At 37.8% G+C, this 24130-nt stretch overlaps 1 protein-coding gene across 3 annotated transcripts; it reads right to left on the reverse strand.

Moving 5' to 3' along the window:
- Positions 1–5800: 5800 nt before the first annotated feature.
- On the reverse strand, positions 5801–16394 carry LOC132614236 (probable DNA primase large subunit). 3 transcript variants are annotated; one of them, XM_060328652.1, is made up of 20 exons: positions 16182–16394; positions 15307–15368; positions 15117–15220; positions 14948–15029; positions 14804–14863; positions 14612–14669; positions 14502–14521; positions 12147–12230; positions 12002–12066; positions 11521–11569; positions 11387–11434; positions 11209–11298; positions 10981–11040; positions 9984–10043; positions 9590–9664; positions 9010–9095; positions 6735–6828; positions 6550–6657; positions 6227–6293; positions 5801–6089 (listed from the first exon to the last, which is right to left on the reverse strand). In XM_060328652.1, exons 1-19 carry the CDS (start codon positions 16321–16323, stop codon positions 6276–6278), a joined length of 1365 nt encoding a protein of 454 aa, XP_060184635.1. In that variant the 5' UTR covers positions 16324–16394; the 3' UTR covers positions 5801–6089; positions 6227–6275. The 3 variants fall into 3 exon arrangements, with proteins under 3 accessions (XP_060184635.1, XP_060184633.1, XP_060184634.1); XM_060328650.1 differs by having other exon boundaries at positions 6227–6296; positions 16182–16390; XM_060328651.1 differs by having other exon boundaries at positions 6227–6296; positions 14615–14669; positions 16182–16389.
- Between the last annotated feature and the right edge of the window lie 7736 nt (positions 16395–24130).

Raw genomic sequence — 24130 nt, forward strand, 5'->3', positions numbered from 1 at the left:
TACATGATTTTCGTATAATTGTGAAAATAAGAATTTAAATGTGAACTTTGGTAGTTGTTGATGAATTTGGAAGAAAACAATGTAAGTTGGTAGTGTTGTTGCATTCGTTGAAGTTTCGGATGGAATAAGGAATTGGTAGAGATACTTGAATTCGTGAATATTGTTTGGAATGCTATTGAAATATGTTTGAATAACCTTGAGTTAGTGAATGAATGCGAGAATAATGATATTAGCTTGATATGGTGAAGTTGGAATGGAAAGTATCGTTTTATGTAAAAAGAGGACTATCTATGTTATAGTGCGTTTTATGATAATTATTGGTGTTGTTGGATTGTTGGGTTGTTGTGTTGATATATTGGGCCGAGCTAAGTCTCGGGGATGCTATATGTATAGGGGAAATGCTGCCAAAATTTCGGTAGATAAACATGACTTTAAGTTGAACTCTTAGAAGCTACATCTTACAATTGGTAAATATGACCATTTGTAGATTTTGGGCGAAACGGGAATTGAATCTGGACGAGCGTAAAGCGCAACTAAGGTATGTAAAGTCTTTCCCTTCATTCTTTGGCATGTTCTAAACATAATAGGCTCGTACGCGAGCCTTAGATATGACCCTGTTCCTAGAAATCCGAGATTGAAATTGGCTCCATTTCATTCAATAAGATTGAATTGGTCTCTTAATATTTCGTCGGCAAAATAACCTATATGTATGTAACTTTCACAAATGAAGTCGGAATGCCCTAAAGCTCTCATGGATGACTCCATAAGACCTATGATCCATAATTTACGTATGCCATCTCGGTTCGGCCCAAGGTGGGCCCATAAAAGTGTTGATACTTTCTATACGGCTCTAATTAACTCATTTCTGTCCGAAGCTCTCAGGTAACTTTTGGTTATTAGTTTGTCTGCTATATGACAAGTGTTATGATTATAGTTATGAGTCTTATGATATATTTGACGTCTGGAGCGGTTCTGGACAGTTTATTCCGATGTAATCTGTCGTGCCATCCCGGATGACATATATGCGTATTTTATGAACATTGTGCGACTACTCTGATTTGACCCACCGTTTGACCTACTTCCGTTTCATTGAGTCTGTATAATGATCTGTGTGTGTATGGTCTCTCAATAATCTGTTCGTGGATGTCTCAATGCTTCCTTCACTGCGCCCGGGCCAGGTTCTGTTATTCGTGCACATTCCACTGCATTGTTCACCGCGTCCCTCGGTGTGCGGGCCGTGATCTGTTTACATCTGTATGTGATCTGATGATGTGATGGTATGGGGATGGCGGCCAGGATGGCATATGATCTGATCTGTCTGTCCACCGCCTCCCGTACTAAGAGGGCCGGGATCTGTTACCGCGTCCCTCACTAGAGGGCCGGGATCTGATATATATGCTATCTGTATCTGTATATGCTTATGATCCTGCATGCATGACTCTGTCTGGTACACGTCTGTATATCTGATTTGGATTATGACTCTGTTTGTTACACTTTTGAAAATCTGATTCGGACACTGATTCTGACTATTGTGCTTCTGTACGTCTGATTCGGATTATGATTCAGTCTGTCATACTCTTGTACCTCTGACTCAGATTACGATTTTGTCAGCCACACTCTGTACTCCTGATCCGTGCTATGATCTTGTCAACCATACTCTGTACCTCTGATTCACATTACGACTCTGTCTGTTATACCCTGTACTCACTCTATATATTTATACTTTGTGTTTCTGATTCGGATTCGGGTTCGACTCTGACTGCTATATTTCTATACTTACGGTTCGGATTATGATTATATTTGTTACATTTCCGCTTTACATACTCGGTACATTTTTCGTACTGACCCCCTGTTCTTCGGGGGCTGCGCTACATGCCCGCAGGTACAGACGCACCGCGCGATACGCCGCCAGTTTAGGACTCCTATTCTGCTGTTTGGAGTGCTCCTTTGACCCGGAGCGTGTACTTTTGGTATATATATCTTTTGTTATTTACATATTCTGTATATATGGTAACTTGGGGTACGGCGGGGCCCTGTCCCGTCATCTGATTCTGTTATGTATGTTAGAGGCCTGTAGACATGTATGTGGGTTATGGGTTGCTACTGTTCAGGTAGGTATGTACGAGTTTGCGACTCTGTCCGCTATGATAGCCCCAACGGCTTATGTGTAAGTCTGAGTATGTTTATGTATATATATTTCTGTGCACTGTATTTATATTGTATGAATCCGTGTACGTCTAATATGAATTAGATGTTTGGTATGCCAACTCTGTTAGGTAAGTACGTACGGGTATCCAGTTAGGATACCAGTCGCGGCCCACGGGGTTGGGTCGTGACACTTATGACTCATGTGTTTAGACCATTCATGGGGAAGTTTGTTGTTGTTTACTTTGATGATATCTTAGTTTTTATCAAGGAGGAAGTCGAACATGAGAAACATTTGGAGAAGGTTTTTGAAACTTTAAGAAGGGAGAAGTTGTATGCAGAACTCCAGAAGTGCATCTTTTATGCTGATAGCGTTTGCTTCCTTGGTTACATAGTAACTAGTGCTGGTATTCAAGCTGATCCAAGCAAGATAGAGGCAATCTTGAGTTGGCCAACTCCTAGGTCAATTTCAGACATAAGGAGCTTTCATGGAATGGTGTCCTTCTATAGACGGTTTATTAAAGATTTCAACACATTGGTTGCTCCTATAACTGAGTGCTTGAAGGGAGGCATATTCAAGTGGAATGAAGCTGCCCAAAAGAGTTTTGAATTGATCAAGAATAAGATGACACAAGCTCTTATCCTTCAGTTACCAAACTTTAATGATCTATTTGAAGTACAATGTAATGCTTCAGGTGTTGGCATTGGAGGAGTCCTTAGTCAAGAAGGTAAACTCATTACATACTTTAGTGAGAAGTTGGGTGGACCTAAGCTGAGGTATTCCACCTATGAGAAAGAGTTTTATGCTATTATTCGAGTTTTGCAACATTGGAGTCATTACTTGCTGCCCAAAGAGTTTGTTCTATATTCTGATCATGAGGCACTAAAGTATCTTAATCATTAACAAAAACTCAACGCGAGGCATGCAAAATGCGTGGAGTTCCTTCAGAATTTTCAATTTGTGATCAAGCACAAGGCTGGAAAACTAAATCAAGTTGCTGATGCACTTAGTAGAAGACCATGTGTGCTTTCCATCATGCAAACTAATGTTTTCGGATTCGACCATATTAAGGAACTTTATGAGGTTGATCCGGACTTTGGAGTCATTTGGATGAGATGCTTGGAAGGTCCACAAAGAATGTTCTTGATAAGAGATGGTTTTTTTTACTATGGCAAGAAACTTTGCATACCACAAGGCCTTTAAGAGAGTCCATTGTTAGAGAAGCACATGAGGGTGGATTAACTGGTCACTTTGGCCATTCTAAGACATCAAAGATGATTCAAGAAAACTTCTATTGGCCCAAGTTGAATCGAGATGTTTTGAGGTTGATTGAACGTTGTGAAACTTGTAAAAGGGCAAAGATGCATGATAGCAATAAGGGGTTATACGAACCTTTGCCAATTCCTACAACACCTTGGGAACATATCAGCATGGATTTCGTGCTTGGATTACCAAGAACTCAAGAAGGTAAGGATTCTATCTTTGTCGTGGTAGATAGGTTCTCTAAGATGGCCCACTTTATCTCATGGAAAAAGACAAGTGATGCAACACATGTGGCTGTTTTGTTCTTTAACCATATTGTCAAGTTGCATGGTATTCCTAGAAGCATTGTTTCAGATCGTGACACTAATTTTCTAAGTCACTTTTGGCGTACTTTATGGGCTAAGCTTGGTACAGAGTTAAAGTATAGTTCGTCTTATCACCCTCAGACAGATGAACAAACAGAGTTAGTCAATCGGAGTTTGGGTTCCCTATTAAGAGGTCTGGTTAAGAAGAACATAAGATAGTGGGAGTCATTGCTGCCGCAGGCTGAATTTGCTTTCAACAAGTCCGTGAATCGAACAACCGGAAAGAGTCCTTTTGAAGTGGTATATGGTAAGAATCCTCTTGGTCCCTTAGAATTATCTCCTCTCATTCAAAATCATTATTTTAGTGGAGATGTTGATGAGAGAGTTAAAGAGTTGAAGAAAATTCATGAGAAAGTTTTACAAGAGATTGAGAGGCAAACAAAAACATACAAAAAACAAGCTGATAAGAAGAGAAAGAAATAACTCTTTAAAGTGGGAGACTTAGTGTGGGTATACTTGAGGAAGGAAAGGTTTTCTAAACAAAAGCATCCAAAGTTGCAAGCAAGAGCTGATGGTCCCTTTCGTGTTGTTCAAAAGTTGGGTAATAATGCTTATAGAGTGGAGCTACCAAAAGAGTATGGGGCATCCCCGATATTTAATGTAGTTGATCTTGCACCGTTTATTGAGCCTTCAGACTCGAGGACGAGTCTTTCTCAACAAGGGGAGAATGATGAAAATCAAGAAGCTATATTGGGCTTTTGTTATTTAGGGCGTCAACAACAAGCTCTTGTGAACTCAAAAATTGGTATGTGGACTTGTCTTCAAATTCAAGAAGCTCAAGGATGATTTCAAGCCCAAGAAGCCAAGTTAAAATTATTTCCTTCTTAAATTAAGATTAGTTGTTTTCCTTGTTCTAGTAGGTTTTACTTTCTCCTTTCCTTGTAAAATAGTGATTTTACTTTCCTTGTTTTTAGCTATTTCCTTTCTAGAGTAGAATAGAGAGTTGTAGTCATCAAATAAGAGACTCTAGGCCTATATAAAGGGTTCTTATTCTTTGTTAAACACTACTCAAGTTTTTAGCATAAACCTAAATTTTGCAATACAGTTATTCTCTCTATTTCTTGTTCTTTATCCTTGTTTTTTATTCCAAGCAAAATGGTGATAGTCTTTATCTTGTTTTCAGTTGCGTGTGGTGTTTCTTTATCACGTTAATTAATTTCAAGTGGTGACTTAGGAACTTTATTTGTTCTTGATCATTCAAGAATGCATTTCTTGATTAAAATTCGTTCTAGTTCATACGCAGAACCTTAATTTTCTTTTCATCGTTTTGCCCTCAATACTTACTTGATTTAAACCATTCAATAGTTATTTTTAGGCCAAACCCATCGACCTGTGATCGTCCACTTCTTTCACTTGAGCATCTAAAGTAACTTTTGTTTCATTTAAACATTTCAAATGGATCATTCCTATTCCACTTAAACACTTTTTGCGCCGTTATCGGAACAAAACCAACACTAAAAGGGGCGCCACCTCATTGCACATCCAAGCAGCCGAAAAGCCTCTTGTTTCATTTAAACATTTCAAATGGATCATTCTTATTCCACTTAAACACTTTCTGCCTCGTTATCAAAGCAAAACCAACACTAAAAGGGGCGCCACCTCATTGCACATCCAAGCAGCCCAAAAGCTCCAATTTTTAATTGTCAAAACTCCACGAATTTACAAATTAGTGAATTTACAATTAAAATGAATTGGCACAATTTAAATGAGTTAGCACGCACAATTTAAATGAGTTGGCACAATTTAAATGAGCTGGCACAATTTAATTGACCACTTAATTCAAGTAGGAGACGACTAGTGTTGATTTTACTCCGATAACAGTGTAAAACGTGTCTAAGTGGAATAAGAATGGCCCACCTGAAGTGTCTAAATGGAACAAGAGCCACTTCAGGTTTTCAGGTGAAAGAAGTAGACGACCACAGGTGTTTGTCGATGGGTTTGGCCTTATTTTTATAGTTCAAATCGTCATCTTTCACATAGTTTTTGAATCACTTTAATCCTACACCTACAACTTGAGATACATCCGTTTCTTGAATCTGCCCATCAAACCGCTTCAAGAACAAGATCCTGATAGATTGGTTCTTTGTTAACTCGAAGAATCACATCAGAGATCTGAATAGGATTGAGTTAATAAAGTTGCAGTATACACATCACTAATGCTTTAAAACGATAGGATTGCATTGAGAAACTGTAACTGGTGATTCAGCTGCTTTCCCTTTTTAAGCTCTCTGGACAGAAAGGGCGTCAGTTCTTCTTTATGGCTAGTCCTGCATGGTCTCTTTGGCTTCTTGCAGGTGAATCGACCAGATCTTCCGCTGCAGTTTTATTAACTCTAGTGTTAGTGTAGAAATGCATGGGATGTTCATGCATGGAAAAGAAATAAATAAACAAGTATGGGAACAAGAAAAAGAGTAGTAGAATACTACAGAATCTAATGATAGAGAAGACTCACATAAGGGAGGCAACACATCTAAATTGCCCTATATTGAAGCTTTCAGTCGTTATGGGTTGCTGGAACTCTTCTGAAAGTAGATTAACCGCGAAAAGAAGATACATATTAAGGCATGATGTGAAATATGAAATGCCATGTGCCCACTGAAAGGGCCAGAAAATCGAGGCAAGTTAGTCAAAAAATAAAGAAGCATTTCTCCAGCACCAAATGGCGTTCGGCATCACACAACATGATAAAATATACCACCAAATCCATAATCACAAATTCAAAATGACAGAGAGATCCTTTACAACCATCTTAGTATTACTCCACGAAGAACTTACCTTTGATTCCAAGATCCTCTGACTGTCATTGCAGTACTGATTTGGATGGTTAACGCCGGCATCACAAGATGAGCCATGAACAGCTTCAAAGGTTAAAGTGCATGCCAACTGCACAATTTTACGATCATAAACATATGAAATAAGATGATGTAAAGCAGTGATAATTCAAAAAATAACACACTAACCTGATAATGTCTATTTCGGACTTTGTCCATCACATCCTCCAGTGGACGACTGCCTACTCCCATCCTGGTCAGGGCAGCTCTCAGATTCTCCTCACTGTTGCAGCGAGATTAGCAAGCAAAGAAAATTGAGACCAAATGTTAGATGTTGAGAAATGGAGCAATCTTTTCCAACACATTTTCCTAAATTCTGAGTACCTACTACCTAAGTATCAGCTAATTGATATATTCTCTATCATCTTATAGAGACAACAATATGTCAACACCATGAAGTGCAAAAAAGGCACCTTCTTGTATTTCTTTTACTAGTTCAATCTTTGAAACATAGAACAATGTGAAGATAAAATCACTATCAAATTACTTTTCACTCTTCCTTACTAATCAACTTCAGTTTCCGTGCTCTTTGGAATAACACGGTGACTATACGTTCTCATGTAGTCTTGTCGGATGTTACAAAATGCAAAAAGAAAAAGTAATAATTAAAGGCAGGCAACATATATCGTCTTTCAGCTCATGCATATAGCTACAAGTTCAAAAGATAACTGTGAACGTGTTATTAAATCTCATAAAGGAACTACAGATTAAAAAGGAAAACAAACAAAAGCCAAAGAGATTAAAAGTAAAAGGGAATTTCTGTGAAAATTGTGGTATGACAATTCAAAGGCCAACGCTGAATATCCAAGTAAGACACATAGTATTATCTAGGAATTAAATGCAGGTTTGGGTAGTGGAAAAAGTTATAACTATTGAGTATTGACCTTCATGACTAAGATGAACGCACGGATACAAGGATCCGTATCCAACTAGACAAAAAGTTAATAATACTAATAGAACTGACAGATAATAATCTTCTATGGTAATTGTTGAGAATATAATTAAGTAAATAGAAGTGTGCTCTCTCTAACAGCTTAAACTTTTAGATATGATAGTTCAACATGGTATCAAAACCAGACTCATCTCAATTCTTGGTTTATCCAATGTTGGGCCCCCCATATTATATTGTTCACGCTTCAATTGGTAGGAGGGGGGATGTTGAGTCCCACATCGGTGGTCGGATGGGGACTTGGTCTCCTTATATGGTCTTAGGTAATCCTCACCTCATGAGCTAGCTTTTGGTTTTGAGTTAGACCCAATGTCTATTTTCTTATCATAGTATTGGAGCAAGCAAAGGTCCTGGTTCGAGTCTCATTGCCATCCATTATCAAAAAGACTCTCCACGTGCTCAACACACGAAAAAAATCAGGTTGGGGGCATGTTGAGATTATAATTAAGTAAATAAAAGTGTGCTCTCTCTAACAGCTTAAGCTTTTAGATGAGATGGTCACACACTTCAACAGAACACTTACGCAAATATTTATGGTCGACAGCCAATAGCTTAGCACTAACATAACTATAAAAAGAGCTATCTTCTATGGATTAAGTTCTCATGTTCAAGATAAATAAATTGGTCTCCGGAGGACTTCAACATTCAAAGGAACTACCTACAACTGCTCATTACAGGAATTAAGAATTTAGCATCCAATCAAGGAGATGGGATTTTTTTTCTTTTCTTGTGGATAGGTAATGTAGCTGAGAAATTTCATCCTTATCTGAACCTTGATATGGATTAAACTTTCTTGAGCTTACTGTATGGTCGTGATTCTCCTTAACATGGATAATTGCTTTTAATTTTCCTGTTGGAATTCGGTATCTGAAGCACACAAGCAACACTGCAAGAGTAATCCAAACTCGCACCGGGAAGGCCAACAATTCAAGAAAACTGCTCACTCTCCAGAACTATCAACTAGGTTGCATAATTTTTTATTTTTTATTTTTTTGAGAAGGTAACATAACTAGGTTGCATAATTGATACACTGGTTTTTTTTTTTTTAACCAAGTTGATACACTGGTTTGTTTTTATCTCTTTTTCTTTTTCTTTTGGTAGGAATTGGGCTTCCTAGAAACTTACAACTACGCCTCAATCCCAAACAACTTCCTAGAAACTTAGATGTCCAAAAAATTGTTAGCAAAGTGCAGGATAATGAGAGGTGATGCTTAATCAATGACGAAGCCTGGAAGACCTTATCATCTCATCATGTTGCATGCACATCATGCAGATAGAAGCAAACACATGAAAAATCATTCAGCAGAGAAAAAAAACGAGATTACAAATTGTTTGGAAAGATAATTTGTCTAATAGTTTCAGGAACGAACATGGGGGATGAGCACTACATGCTGCATAAGCAACAATTGCTCACTTCAGTGAACAAGACCAAATGCAACATGAGAAGAGTATGACCTGAAATGACGATATGGACAGCCATGGTGATCTCCTACTCCAGGAGCTGATGATATAATCTTTTGACAACAATAAGGTGTGTAATCCTGCACTCTTGCAAGAAAGCAATAAGGGTTTTTGAGAAATCAAATGGAGAAAAGAATGCAAATCTCAACCAAAAAGAATATATAGCACAAGATGTAGAAATGATTTCTCTTCTTTTCACTCTTTTAATGTATTAGCAGAATGTTGAAACTATTCCAATGTTCTATGCTTACTCATGGGCATGCAAAGGGAACAGGGAATTTGAAAGAAGATGGACAAAAGCCATTTCTTCCGCTTTTTTCCTACCGAAAAGAGAGAACAGAAATCATAACTGATATCCGGAACTAGAAAAATTTGTTCTCGTTGTATTTCTTTTTTTCTTGGTTATTTCAGACCTAAAGCCCTTTTTTTGTGTGTTGCGCTTGTTTTTTTCTCAGGGTACTTCTCAGTTTTAATACAGAATAGAATGTTCTATCACGACTATGGATTACACAATGCATAGACGTTCTCTCAAACTTTACATATTCAGCAATGCAACTTCAAATAAGTTACTTACCGTTCTCTTTCCTTCTTTCCCGTAGTTGTGTCTTATGCCATATGCATATTCTTTATCAAATCTTTCAGCACCACCCTACAAGAAAGAATTATGCACTTAATTCCAGAGAAATTGAACACATCTGAGATCACCTTCTTCAGAAGGTGCAAGCCATAACATCTGACAACCTTTCTACTGTTCTCAGTCTATTCTCTCCTTATCCATAGTGGTAAATCTATTTCTAGCTAAGCCACAAATTAGCATGTACAAGGAAAAGTGAGGGCAACTCTTCTACACAGTGCTTGTTACCTCTAATGGCTTGCTCATTTTTTGACATGTTCAGTCCATTACATTCTACATAGAAAACACTTACAAAGTGTAAAAAATAATACATAGAACACTAAATACTGCTCACTTTCCGGGAGAACTCAGCTCTCCAGAATGCAAGGGCATCATCCAACTTCAATCCTACACCCTACAAATAAAGCAAGACACCATCAAAAAATGAACAGTGAAGAAAGAATTCTTACAATCGCTCTTTGAGAGACTTCTTTTTTTTTCGATGAAGTAAGATGTCTCTTTGAGAGAACCTAAAACTTGTTCCTAGTGGATATCCACGTGCTTCAACCAAAGAATCTGCAACTCTAAACACATTATTGACAAGAAGATAGCCTTAATAGAACAAAAAGAAAAAATCAGGACTCTCTTCTTTTCTTTTTTTTTTTTCCTTTCAACTTACTTTGTTTCACGAATGATCAAAACTGTAGGATAAAAAGTGTTCTATACCACTTAGCCTATTTTCTATTTTTTAAAACAATTACTTCTTGCCCTTATCCACAAACACTTTTTTGACCACTTTCTAGCTTTTGTAAATCCTTTTCCTTTTTTATTCTACACTTCTTTCTCTCTGAAAGGCGTATATTTGACCAGAATCCTTGAATGCATAATTTGTATGTTTATCATATTGTCAGTCATCCATTTATATTATCCCTTGTGCAATAACTAGTGTATGATGTTCGATAACAAAGAACCATCTGTTGGAGCATTACTGTATGCAGAAAATTTCTAAATTCAGTCAGTTGTATTGAATTTCCTTTGTGGATCAACGATTCGAAAGCAATATTATATAGTCATAAATAGCCCGAACCCACCACCCCAGCCCCCCACCCACGAACCAAAAAAAGAGGAACGACTGCATGAATGCGATTCAACATAGATGAATCACCTAGAAGAAGGAAAGTTTGTAATTCATTTTCTGTAAATCAGAGACAAAGATGATGATAAGGGATTGCTATACAGCAGAATAAAATATGTGAGTGCTCGGAGCAACAAAATTCTCATTAATCCTGTTATCACATCCTGAAACAAATAGTTCGAATTTATTAGGCAAAATCCATATCAAATAATGTAACCTTGAGAAATAGACCGAGTTGCATCCTCCCTCCATGCTTCAGATGATGATCCTCTCGTAGCTGCAATAAATCATAAAATGTGGTGAAGGCAAACCTTTTGGTAAAAAAGGTGCAGTACCAAAACATCATAACTGCTTAGAAGTACAACAAAATAAGAGATAATATGATAGTAATGCTTAAAAAGTACATCTGATGTTAATGAACTTGGTTTCTTGAACAACTTCTAACCTTTTGAAAAAGATGACGCATACATAGAGGGAATGAACTCTTAGCAATCTGATCAATGTCTTTTAGTGATATTTCTGCATGTTCTCTCGGCTGAAACAAAGGATGAACTAGTCAAGCAAATGCAATAAGAACATTGCAACTGTAGGAAGTAGGTGATAATAAAGTAGCTCTAAAGCACCTGGCTATAATCAGGACCCAGATAACTTGTGGATAAGGCTTCGATAATCTAAAATATTGAAGGGAAGTTAGGTTTATACATTAAGGAACATAAACAATCTTTGGGTGCAACTTCAAAACTAGCTCAATACTCACAGGAGCCAAACGGTCCTTCTCCTGTTCCCTGATCATCGAGGTCCATTTTCTGAAATCAATAAACTGAAACTTCTGAAAATCTAATGATGGAACAAATGTTTAACTATAGAAAGAGTGGTAACCAGGAGATGAAATTCCAAAAGCAACATGCTAGATGAAATGTCAGAAGAACTCGACAATACACAGACAGCTTAATGAGGTCCTGGAAGCAATCTGAGTGATGGCAAGTGTGGTTGGTCTAAACGATCAACTCAGATATAAGAAAAGCAAGAGAGAATGAGAAATCTGATGCACAAAGTGGAAATGCAGATCCGGAAAGGATAATTTCATTTTTACAAGCAATAGACTTAAAACAAAGTTTAAAATAGTGAAAAAGAAGATAAGATATTTTCAATAATTGTTGTCTTAAGTTTTAAAATGTTGCTAATCTAATAGTTGATATGCTCTTTTTTCCTTGAAGAGCAAAAATGTGGTGACCAACCTGTTTGTCAGCACTAGCGCTTTCGAAAGATGACTTCGGAACTGCGTGATAACTAGTGAAACCACCTGCAAGAAATAAGCTATGTCACAGCAATTGGTATATTGATATTAACATATTCATGTGGATGCTTCCATAAAAAGACTACCTGATTCATGGCAATATATGCATTCCCTTTCTGAATAAATACTTTTCGACCTGCCACAAGCTCTGGCACCTCCTCAAATGGAACCTTCAGTAATTAAATACAAAATAATATAAGAGAAACTCAACCAGAACCTCCCACACAAAATCTCATTCAAACAAGATAAGTGGAGTCCTTTTTGCCTCTTTATTATCCTTGCATAAAAGACTTAAAACCTATGTCTCATAGTTCACAATGAGCAACAACAACAACAACAACATACCCAGTGAAATCCCACAATGTGGGGTCTGGGGAGGGTAAAGTGTACGCAGACCATACCCCTATCTTGGAAGACAGGGAGGCTATTTCCGAAAGAGCCTCGGCTCAAGAGAAATCACAACGAGAAAGGTTAGATAAGCACAAGCAGTTCAAAGCAGAATGCAAATGAAACTAAAGAAAGCGAATAAGTCAAAATAAAGCAGTCTGAAAAAAGGGAGCAGTAGCTACCACAGATAAATAAGATAATCAAAGTACAAGAAACCACATATAGTAGCAAGAAACAAAGGACAATAGACTATAGATCGAAACAACGACTACCTACTAGCCTTCTACCCTAATCTGAGTCCTCCAAAACCTCCTATCTAAAGTCATGTCCTCGGTAAGCTGAACCTGTGCCAGGTCAACTCAGCACCTCTCCCCAATACTTTTTCGGCCTACCCCGACCTCTTCTGAAACCATCCATAGCTAACCTCTCACACCTCCGCACTGAGGCATCTGTGCCTCTCCTCCTCACATGCCCAAACCATCTCAGTCTCGCTTCCCTCATCTTGTCCTCCACTGATACTACTCCAACCTTATCCTGGATATCTTCATTCCTAATCCTATCTCACCTAGTGTGCCCACACATCCATCGCAACATTTTCATTTCCGCAACTTTCATCTTTTGGACGTGAGAGCTCTTGACTGCCCAACACTCTGCCCCGTACAACAAGGTCGGTCTCACAACCACTTTGTAGAACCTGCCTTTAAGTTTTGGTGGCACCTTCTTATCACACAGCACTCCTGAAGCAAGCCTCCATTTCATTCACCCTGCGCCAATACGATGTGAGACATCATCGTCAATATCCCCGTTTTCTTGTATAATAGACCCGAGATATTTGAAACTTCTTTTCTTTGGGATGACCTGGGTACCAAGCCTCACTTCCACGCCAGACTCATGTGTCACGTCACTGAACTTGCACTCCATGTACTCTGTCTTGGTCCTACTCAACTTGAACCCTTTAGACTCCAGAGTTTGTCTCCAAACCTCCAGCTTAGCGTTCACTCCGCTGCGTGTCTCGTCGATCAAGACTATGTCATCCGCAAATAACATACACCATGGCACCTCACCTTGAATTCACCGCGTCAGACAATCCATCACTAGAGCAAATAAAAATGGGCTAAGAGCTGATCCTTGGTGCAACCCCATCTCCACTGGGAAGTGCTCCGAGTCTCCTCCCACTGTCCTTACCCTGGTCTTGGCTCCCTCATACATGTCCTTGATCACCCTAGTGTACGCTACAGGTACACCTCTAGCCTCCAAGCATCTCCATAGTTCACAATGAGCCAATCATGAAAATGTTCGGCCACACCAAGTGGTCTACACTCAAAATTATAGTCACTTCTCTTCCTTACAATCACCAACGAGCATGCTGGTCAAACCGATGAAGTTTCTTAAGCAAATTCATCTGTCAATTCATACACGTGTGGCTATTAGGCAACAACTCTCACAAATTCTGAAACAGAAGTACACAAGTATAATACGATCAGCAACATTTTTCTTTTGCACTCTTCTAGATAGATGTTCATGCATACCCGGCTGGTGTTGCTCGGACTCAGGTGAGGGTATACTGGTGCAGATCTAGAGGTTAGATTTCATTACATAAAATTTTAGAATTTGGAGGTATGGATCTGATAGTGGGTAAGGATGCTGGGGTACGGCCGATAAATGTGTATTATGACATATATACATATATATTTGATTAACTGAAGTTATTGAACTAAAAGTAATAAAATTTAATTCTTGACATAAACTTAATATTTTATTCATAAAATATCTCGCATATAGCGAAGCATTCTCATACTTTATATGGATACATGACATAAACTCAAAATCAAACCAAATACCTAATCAATCTATATTTCTTGGTCATAAATGTAGTCAAAGTATCCAAAATAAGTTGACCAAATCCGGTGCGGATCCCACGCCCACACCCAAATCGTGTCAGATGTACACGGGTATAGCTCTTGGCTCCTTGTGTTGCTGCCATTTTCTTTCACCAGGGGAGTGGGAGGGGGAGGGGGAGAGAGGTAAAGGGTCTGCAAAAGTCAAGAGCATACCTTGTAGAAGATAGCATCAGCTGCAAATAATAAAAATCATGATATTAATGCCCTTAAATAGTGTCAAAATTGATGTTCACAATTGGAATAGCAAATGGTAAGAGTAATACTACTTGTAGTAGATTGGCCTATGGCGCGTATAACTTGGTTCAATTTGTCCTTCACACTCTGCATCAGAAGCAGACAGCCATAAAGAAAAAAATTATCACCAAAAGATTCATCATTTCACCAAAAAAATGTATTGGTGTTAAGAAAACAAAAACCTAAAAAAATGTAACTTGGAGCGTAAACATAAAATTTACCTCATATTCAGCATTGCTCACAGCTTTGTATGGAAGATCAAACTCTGCCATTAGCGCCCTCTGCGTCCAAATTTATCATATCAAAACAATAAGCATAAAGATGTTCTGAGAGGAAAAGAGAATGTGCCAGTAACTATATCAAACCTGAACTTCAGTAGTTTCATCCCGGAAACGGTAGCGGAATAAGGTAGTTTCCATTGAAAGAAACCATTTTCTTAACTCCTCCCTAAAAAATTAAAGTTATAAAAAGTAAATGATCCTTTCTCAGAATTTAAGAAAGTCGAAAATGGAAAAGCCAAGAAGATCTACTCACGTCCTGCAATAAACAAGTCGCAAGACGAAATGTGAAATTATGTCCTTATTAACAACCTCGGATGAATGCTGATTCTTCATATTTGTTTTCCACAGATCCAACACCTAATTTGAAACCATGAAATCAATCCAAATGTAGCAAGGAGTAGAATATACTACTCTATCTACTAAAATTTATGCTATTGAGTTACCAGTTTCTCCATTTCATCCGGCTTCTTTCCTCTAGACAAACCATCCGAAATTCCTTTTAGAACTGGATTGAATCAAAAATAATCAGTGCAAGATAAAAATGTATTATTCACGGCTCAAATGAATTTACAAATAAGTGTAAAGACATCAAATTATTATAAGCATCTGTTTCATAAACTGAACACAACTCCAGAAAAAATTAAAGGGGAAAAAAAAGAGGAAACTGGTTTTTTTTTTTTTTTTACTAAATATTGAAAATGATAACAGAAATTAGCAATTAGAAAGCATCAACTGGACAAACTAAAATACTAAATTCACATAAATGAAGCAGTTGTACAAGTTCATCAAAAATATATAATAATTTGTAAAGGAATTTAGCTTCTTCTTTGCCTATTTTTTTCCTTTCTTCGATAATTAGAAATTAGGATTTGAAAATATTAAGAAATACTCAAACGCACAATGTGTATATCATACATCCTTATGCTCGGAACAATTATTAAGTATTATGAGAATCAGTTTCATAAACTGAACACAACTCAAAAGATTAAAGGAAAAAAAAAACTGTTTTTCCTTCTAATTATTGAAACTAATAACAGAAATTAGCAATTAGAAAGCATCAACAGGACGAACTAAAATACTAAATTCTGTCTTCTTCGATAATTAGAGGTTAGATTTTGAAATTTTTTATACTAAACGCACAATCTGTAAATCAATACATCCCTATGCTCAGAGCAAATTATTAAGTAAAAGGAAATTAGAAGTAGGGCAAGTAAAAGTAACAGATCTGCAGTAACTTTTTCTATCATATTATCTTCAATCATTATTCACTTAGAATTACCAATGGATGAAGTAAATTTAGTTTTTTACTGTTAGTTACCTCGGAGGCGATCGATAGCGTAAAGCTCGAAATCTTCAAGACGGACTTCGAGAGGAGGAGCAGAACGATAGAGAGGGAGTTTTGAAACAACGCCGTTGTTGGACACTGAAGAAGATTTCCTCTGAGATCGTACAGCTTCCATTGTTTGTTTCTTCTCCTTTTGGCCTCTATGAATTTTAAGATTGTAACACAAAAGTAAAGGGTGTATTAGCGGGTGAAGTACTATGACACAAAATGGCGGGAAACATTTCCCTCCGGGCATGAACTCACTTTTGGGCTGGGCTTCTACAGGCCCATTCACTGACTTTTAGGACTAATTTTCATTTTTTTGGGCGGATTGCCCTTCTTTTGGAGTGGTCTTTAAATTTTACCCCTCATATTTGTGGTCTTTAAATTATGCCCCTTATATTACTGGTCTTTAATTTTTGCCCTTTGCGTTGCAACCCTGGGCGTTCACGCAGAAATCATAAGGTTCTGGGTTCGAACCCCCGCTCAAGCATAAATTAAAAAAAAAATTGCAAGGCAAGATTTGGGTCGCGTGTATGCCGGACCCGGCATACATTTGTTAAGGAATTAGCAAAGTTATGCCGGATCCGTCATGCTCTGCCTTATGGGCAGACTTGGCATAAGTATGACGGGTCCAGCATAACTTTGGTAATTCCTTAACAAGTTTATGCCGGGTCCGGCATAACTTTGGTAATTCCTTAACAAGTTTATGCCGGGTCCGGCATAACTTTGATAATTCCTTAACAAGTTTATGCCGGGTCAGCCATATTTATGGACAAACTTTTAATGGGACCAGACTAGTAAATCATAACAAACCAATAAAGAATGTGGATGTTCTATTCTACCTAAATGTATCTTAATTCATATTCATGTCTTAAAATGTTGCAAATGTACCTCAGTCTGTTAGTATTTGCACTTACCAAGTTGTGCAAATTGACACACCCTACGATGCACCAGTAGATAAAATATAAAAACAATATCAGCCTTTTATGAGCATGCTTTGTTTCTGCCAATGTATGATCTGTTTCTTTCCCAGCGCTACTGCTTTGCTGATGTTAAGTTCAATTTGGTTGCCAATATGCGGAGTTTGAACAAACCAAATTTGGCTTATAAAACAAAGTCTATGTCTTAAAGAAAAGTTATGCCTTATGGGGCATACTTTTAGTTATGCCTTAACTAAAAGTCTGCTCCATAATGCATAACTAGGAAAAAACTTTTAGTTAAGGCTTAACTAAAAGTTTGCCCATAAGTATGTCGGATCCGGCATAAACTTGTGAAGGAATTACCAAAGTTATGCTGGATCCGGCATACTTATGCCAAGTCTGCCCATAAGGCATAAGTATGTCGGGTCCGGCATAACTTTGGTAATTCCTTAACAAGTGTATGTCGGTGGGGGCATAGCGAAATTTAAACTCTGCCTTGCGAATTTTTTTAAAATTTTTGACTGAGTGGGGGTTCGAACCTGGAACCCATGGGTTTTAGCCGAAGGGCAAAATTTAATGATTTCAAATATGAGGGGCAAAATTTAAAGATCACCCCAAAAGAAGGGCAATTCTGCGAATTGCCCACTAATTTTTGCGCGGATTGCCCTTCTTTTAGAGTGGTCTTTAAATTTTACCCCTCATATTTGTGGTCTTTAAATTATGCCTCTCATATTGCTGGTCTTTAATTTTTGCCTTTTGCGTTGCAACCCAGCGTTCACGCAGAAATCATGAGGTTCTGAGTTCGAACCCCCGCTCAAGCATAAATTAAAAAAAATTGCAAAGCAAGATTTGGGCCGCGTGTATGCCAGACCGGGCATACACTTGTTAAGGAATTACCAAAGTTATGTCGGACCCGGCATACTCTGCCTTATGGGCAGACTTGGCATAAGTATGCCAGGTCCGGCATAACTTTGGTAATTCATTAACAAGTTTATGTCGGGTCCGGCATAACTTTGATAATTCCTTAACAAATTTATGCCGGGTCAGCCATATTTATGGACAAACTTTTAATGGGACCAGACCAGTAAATCATAACAAACCAATAAAAAATGTGGATGTTCTGTTCTAACTAAATGTATCTTAATGCATATTCAGGTCTAAAAATGTTGCAAATGTACCTCAGTCTGTTAGTATTTGCACTTACCAAGTTGTGCAAATTGACACATCCTACGATGCACCAGTAGATAAAATATAAAAACAATATCAACCTTTTATGAGCATGCTTTGTTTCTGCCAATGTATGATCTGTTTCTTTCCCAGCGTTACTGCTTTGCTGATGTTAAGTTCAATTTGGTTGCCAATATGCGGAGTTTGAACTAACCAAATTTGACTTATAAAACAAAGTCTATATCTTAAGGAAAAGTTTTGCCTTATGGGGCATACTTTTAGTTATGCCTTAACTAAAAGTCTGCCCCATAAGGCATAACTAGGAAAAGACTTTTAGTTAAGGCTTAACTAAAAGTTTGCCTATTAAAAGTTTGCCCATAAGTATGTCGGATCCGGCATAAACTTGAGAAGGAATTACCAAAGTTATGCCGGATTCGACATACTTATGCCAAGTCTGCCCATAAGGCATAAGTATGCCGGGTCCGGCATAACTTTGGTAATTCCTTAACAAGTGTATGCCGGTGGGGGCATATCGAAATTTAAACTCTGCCTTGCGAAAGTTTTTTAAAATTTTTGACTAAGTGGGGGTTCGAACCTAGAACCCATGGGTTTTAGCCGAAGGGCAAAATTTAAAGATTTCAAATATGAGGGGCAAAATTTAAAGACCACCCCAAAAGAAGGGCAATTATGCGAATTGCCCCTTTTAGGAAGGCCCGCTAACGCCCACCTATATTTCAGATCCCAAAAGGTAATGTTTTCATAAAAAATGGGGAAATAACTCTTTTTTTTGCGCGGATTACCCTTCATTTAGAGTGGTCTTCAATTTTCCCTACAAATTGGTGGTCTTTAAGTTTTGCTCCCTTTTTTTTTTAATTAAGCCCGTTTGGGCATTTTATTAACATGAAGCAAAATGGCTGAGCCCAAAAGTGACCCAGCCCAAAATCAACAATAAGCGTCCAAATAAAAACAAAGACAGAATTAGGAAAGTATTGTCCAAAGGGCATCGATTTGCCCTATCTGCTTTTCGTTGTCCAATTATTTCACTTCTGCCATAGTTGCTCCTTGAGCTGCTCCTCTTCACTGATGTGGATGATGAAGGTTTCATGGGGTTTGGACCCCCCATTAGCCTCTGAATCGTCTCCTCTGCCTTACACTTTAACCAAGTATTTTCCTTGTTTCTTGAATCTTGTACGCATCTGTCGAATTTGACCATTATAGCTGCTAACATTCCAATTGTTTTCATGTATATGCTGGAATCATGAATTTGACTTCTGAGAAAGTTGATGTCCCTTTGAATCTGCAACTCAACCCTTGAAACTTTCAAACTCAGGTATGTCTCCAAGATTTCAAGCCTTCTATTTCGTTCCTCATAAGTTGTGTATTTCATTTCTATTACTTGATCTGCACTCTTAAGTATGGAACTTGGGATTTATCACTGTTTAGAATCTTTCTTAGCTCCACTTCCATCTCATTGAAATGTTCATATACTGTTGTTCCTTTGTCTAAAGCTCTGTTAGCTAATACATCAGCTAATTGATTTCCTTCTCTTAAAATGTGAGTATATGTTACCTGTTTCCCCTCTCCCATACGTTTAATTTCGTCAACCCAATTTTCTAAACTCCAGGGTGGTTTCCAGCCTTCGGTTAGAATCCTTTGAACAAATTGTGAGTCTGATTGTATAATGATTCTATTGAACTGATTGTTGTTGCACCACCTGATAGCTTCCAAGATTGCCACTGTTTCTGCTTCATTATTAGTAACATGTCCTATCTCTGCTGCTCTTGCAAAAATTAAATTGCCCTCCTCATTCCTTACACAAAAACCAAAAGACCCTCTCCCAGGGTTACCTCTTGATGCCCCATCAGTGTTGCACATAATCCAACACCTAAGAGGGGGTTTCCAAATCACTTTCTTGTATTTCACCTGTGTTATGTATCTTTCCAAAAACTGTAACATGTCCTTCCAACTATGAGAAATTTTGTATTGAAGGAATTCTGAATCTGACCAAGTTCTGAATTGTAACATAGATCTGATATATGTATCTTCCAACTGATTTCCTCTCTCCATGTTTATATGCATTTCTTCTCTTCCATAGCTCCCACAGAACTATAGCAGGCACAGCATAAAACAATGGTTTCAACCTATTATTAACAGGTTGTTGCCACCATTTAACTATGATCTGTTGTAGTTGAAGTCCTTCAATATTAATACCTGCAAGAGAAGAAAAAAAGGACCAAGTCCTGTTAGCAGAAAAAGACCTAGCAAAAAAATGTTGAATTGTCTCCTCCTTAGGACTTGAACAACACCAACATCTAGATGCTAGGTTAATATTCATCCTTTTCAACACATCATCCAATGGAACCTTAAATTTCCAGCATCTCCACATGAAAAAGGAGATCTTAAATGGTAGTCCTTTTATCCACATGTATTTATAAATCTCATTCTCCTGTCCTCTCAATCTCAAATAGTCCCAGGCTGATTTAACTGTAAAATCCCTTTGCTATCTAGAAGCCACCAATGTATATCCTTCTCCTCAGTCATCACAGGTGGTTTAATAGTATCCCTTATGTGTTGTACTACATCTCCTGGCAGTATTAGTTCCAATCTTGCCACATCCCAGTTCCCATCAATCACCATTTCTAAAACATTTTGAATTTTGTCATCATATGTGTCCCCTGTTGTGACATAGTATATAGCCCCTAATCCTGTCCAATTATCATACCAAAACAATTTTGGTTTGCCACCAAATGTGTTGTTCTATCAAGTCCCTCGCTTGAAGCATCTTCTCCCAATTTTGTAACCCATACTTCCATTGTACCACAACTGCATTTTCTTTTTTACAGTATTTATTGCTGAGATAAACACTCCACAAGGATGGTGAAGTTCTAAACTTCCACCATATTTTGCAATATAAAGCCATGGATACATCATGAAGTGATCTAAATCCCAGTCCCTCTTCCTTTTCTGGTATACACAACTTATGCCATGCTGACCAATGTCTACTTTTACCTTCACTTGTGTTATTCCAGAAAAACTATGCAAAAAGCTTGTGCATTTGTGTAATTACACAATCTGGGGGGTTCAAAGCAGATAAAAGATGAATGGGCATACCTTGTAACACATGCTTTATTAAAACAGCTCTTCCTCCAAAGAATAACATTTTCCCTTTCCAAGATTGCAACCTGTGCATTATTTTTACCAGAATAGAATTATAGTAATCTTTTTTCCTCCTACTATAGAAAATAGGGCAACCCAGATATGTAAACGGGAAATCCTTTCTTTCAAAGCTTTTATCCCTGTTTACCTTCTGGCCTGATGTTTCTTCATATCTTTTCAAAATTTCCATGATTTTCTGTAAGGATATGATATCAGCAGAGGCAAAAATGATCATGTCATCTGCATATGCCAGATGATTGATCTTAGGACTCCATTTAGGAAGCCCATATCCTTTGAAATGTGGTATCTGGTGCAACTGATTTAGATTTCTTGAAAGAACTTCTGCAGCCAAAATAAACAGAGTGGGGGATAAGGGGTCCCCTTGTTTAACCCCCTAGATGATTGAAAGAAACCATGCTGTTGTCCATTTATTAGGATGGAATACCAGTTATTACTGACTATTCTGAAAACCATGTCCACAACCATGTATGAGTATCCCAACTGTCTCATGACTTTTGTCAAAAATAAAACCAAGAGACCCTATCATATGCCTTAGCCATGTCCAATTTAAGTACCACATTTGCAGTTTTGGTCCTCAACCTTATATTTGACACAATTTCCTGTGTTAGTAACACATTTTCCACTATACTCCTCCCTTTAACAAAACCAACCTGATTTAGAGAAATCATTCCTTGAAGCCCATCTGCCAACCTTTCATGGATTAATCTAGAAAAGATTTTGTTACTAAAGTTACTCAAACTTATAGGTCTCATATCAGAGAAAGTATTCACCAAATCCCTTTTTGGTAAGAGAACCAAGTTTGTGTGAGTCACAAATCTTGGTAATTCTGTACCACAAAAGAAACTTTTCACCATATTAGTTACATCCTCCCCAATTATATCCCAACAGTTTTGATAAAATAATCCTGTAAAACCATCTGGACCAGCAGCACTTTCACCATTAAGTTTAAACACTATCTCCTTAACTTTTTCCTAATTTGGTAGGGCTGTGATTCTGTCATTCTGCTCCTCTGTGACCATTCTGGGTACATGGTCTAGAATGCCAAAGTTAGAAGGATCTGGTTCCTTTGCAAACTGATCTTGGAAGAATCTAATGGCTTCATTTGCAACTTCTTCTCTTTCTTCTAACCATACCCCATTCTGCCCCTGTATCCTCCTTATCTGTAATCTTTTCCTTCTACCTTGCACATAAGTATGAAAGAACTTGGTATTCCTGTCCCCATCATCAAACCATTGCATCCCTGCTTTCTGTTTCCAGAAAGCCTCCTCAAGGTGTAAATATCTATTTAGTTCAGCCTGTACCTTGTGTAAATTCTCCCTATTCTGAGGGGATGGGTTCAACTCAAACTGGACTTCCTGTGTCTTTATAATATCCTCCAGAGACTCTATCTGCTGAAATATGTTCCCAAAAGTGTTTTTGCTCCAAATCACCAAAGCAGCTTTAACCTTCTTTAACTTAAAATGGAATAGTGAAAAAGGGTTAACCATGAAATCTGCAGCCCAGTTCTCTTTCACTATATCCAAAAAAGTATGATGCTTCACCCAAAAATTTAGAAACTTAAAAGGTTTTCTAATAGGTTCAGAATTTCGAGCATATGAAATAAGCATGGGAGCATAGTCTGACCCTGATCTAGCCAGATGTTGGATATCTATATTAAGGTAAACAACATCTATCCAATCTTTTAAAAATACAATCACTCCCACTCTGGCCATTCCACCAAGTAAATTTGCTCCCTTTAAATCCTAGATCATACATCCCACAATTATTAATATAAGAATTAAAATCTTGTATCTCCTGCAAACTGACAGAAAGTCCTCCATATTTTTCCTCCTCTGAAGTAATTACATTGAAATCCCCTCCTATCATCCAGGGACTGTTACAATTTTCTGCAATGTCTTCTAAGCTTTCCCACAGAACCCTCCTCTCCACTTGGGTACATTTTGCATATACCACAGTGATGAGTAAAGCTTACTGCATTCCTTGAGCTTTGATCTTTATAGTAATGTGCTGCATGTGATCACGAATTATTTCCATCTCAAACATCTCATCCACAAAGATCCAGATATTGCCAGATATATTTGCAGCAGCAGTATGCATATTCAGTCTTCTTCTATAATCTTCCATTTTATCAGGATCTTGAAAAAGCTCCAAAATCCCTATGAAACCAAAATGATACTTAAGGTTCATTTTTGTTAGCCTTGGAAAAGCTTCCATAGTATTCACTGACCTAATGTTCCATATCATTGCATTCATCATTCAAACATTAGTCTTACTTAGTGCCTTTCTAGTTTAAATACCAGTTCCAGGTGGAACACTAGTGTCTCTTTGTTGCTTCTTTTTGCCTCTTCCTCCCCCTTTGAGACACTTTGGTGAGATGTCCCCTTGTGTTAATGCTCACTGATAGTGCTGCTCAAGTGATTGGCCATCCATATCATTTCTACCATCACTGCATTGTATCATGTTACCCTGACTGACTACCTATTTATTTAAGTTGTTATCCCCATCCTTCCTATTTTGCTGTGACTTCTTACCACTGCTGGCTGGGCTTGTATATTGTACAAGTGCATGTATATCCTCCTTGCTCTGTCCAGTGTCCTCCATATTATTTGGTGGATCCCCAGTAGAACTATTGGTATCTCTTTTTTCTTCATTAAATTTTGTACCTTGTAACCTGTA

This window comes from Lycium barbarum, chromosome 10 (genome assembly GCF_019175385.1).
Source record: "Lycium barbarum isolate Lr01 chromosome 10, ASM1917538v2, whole genome shotgun sequence".
Classification (NCBI taxonomy): domain Eukaryota; kingdom Viridiplantae; phylum Streptophyta; class Magnoliopsida; order Solanales; family Solanaceae; genus Lycium; species Lycium barbarum.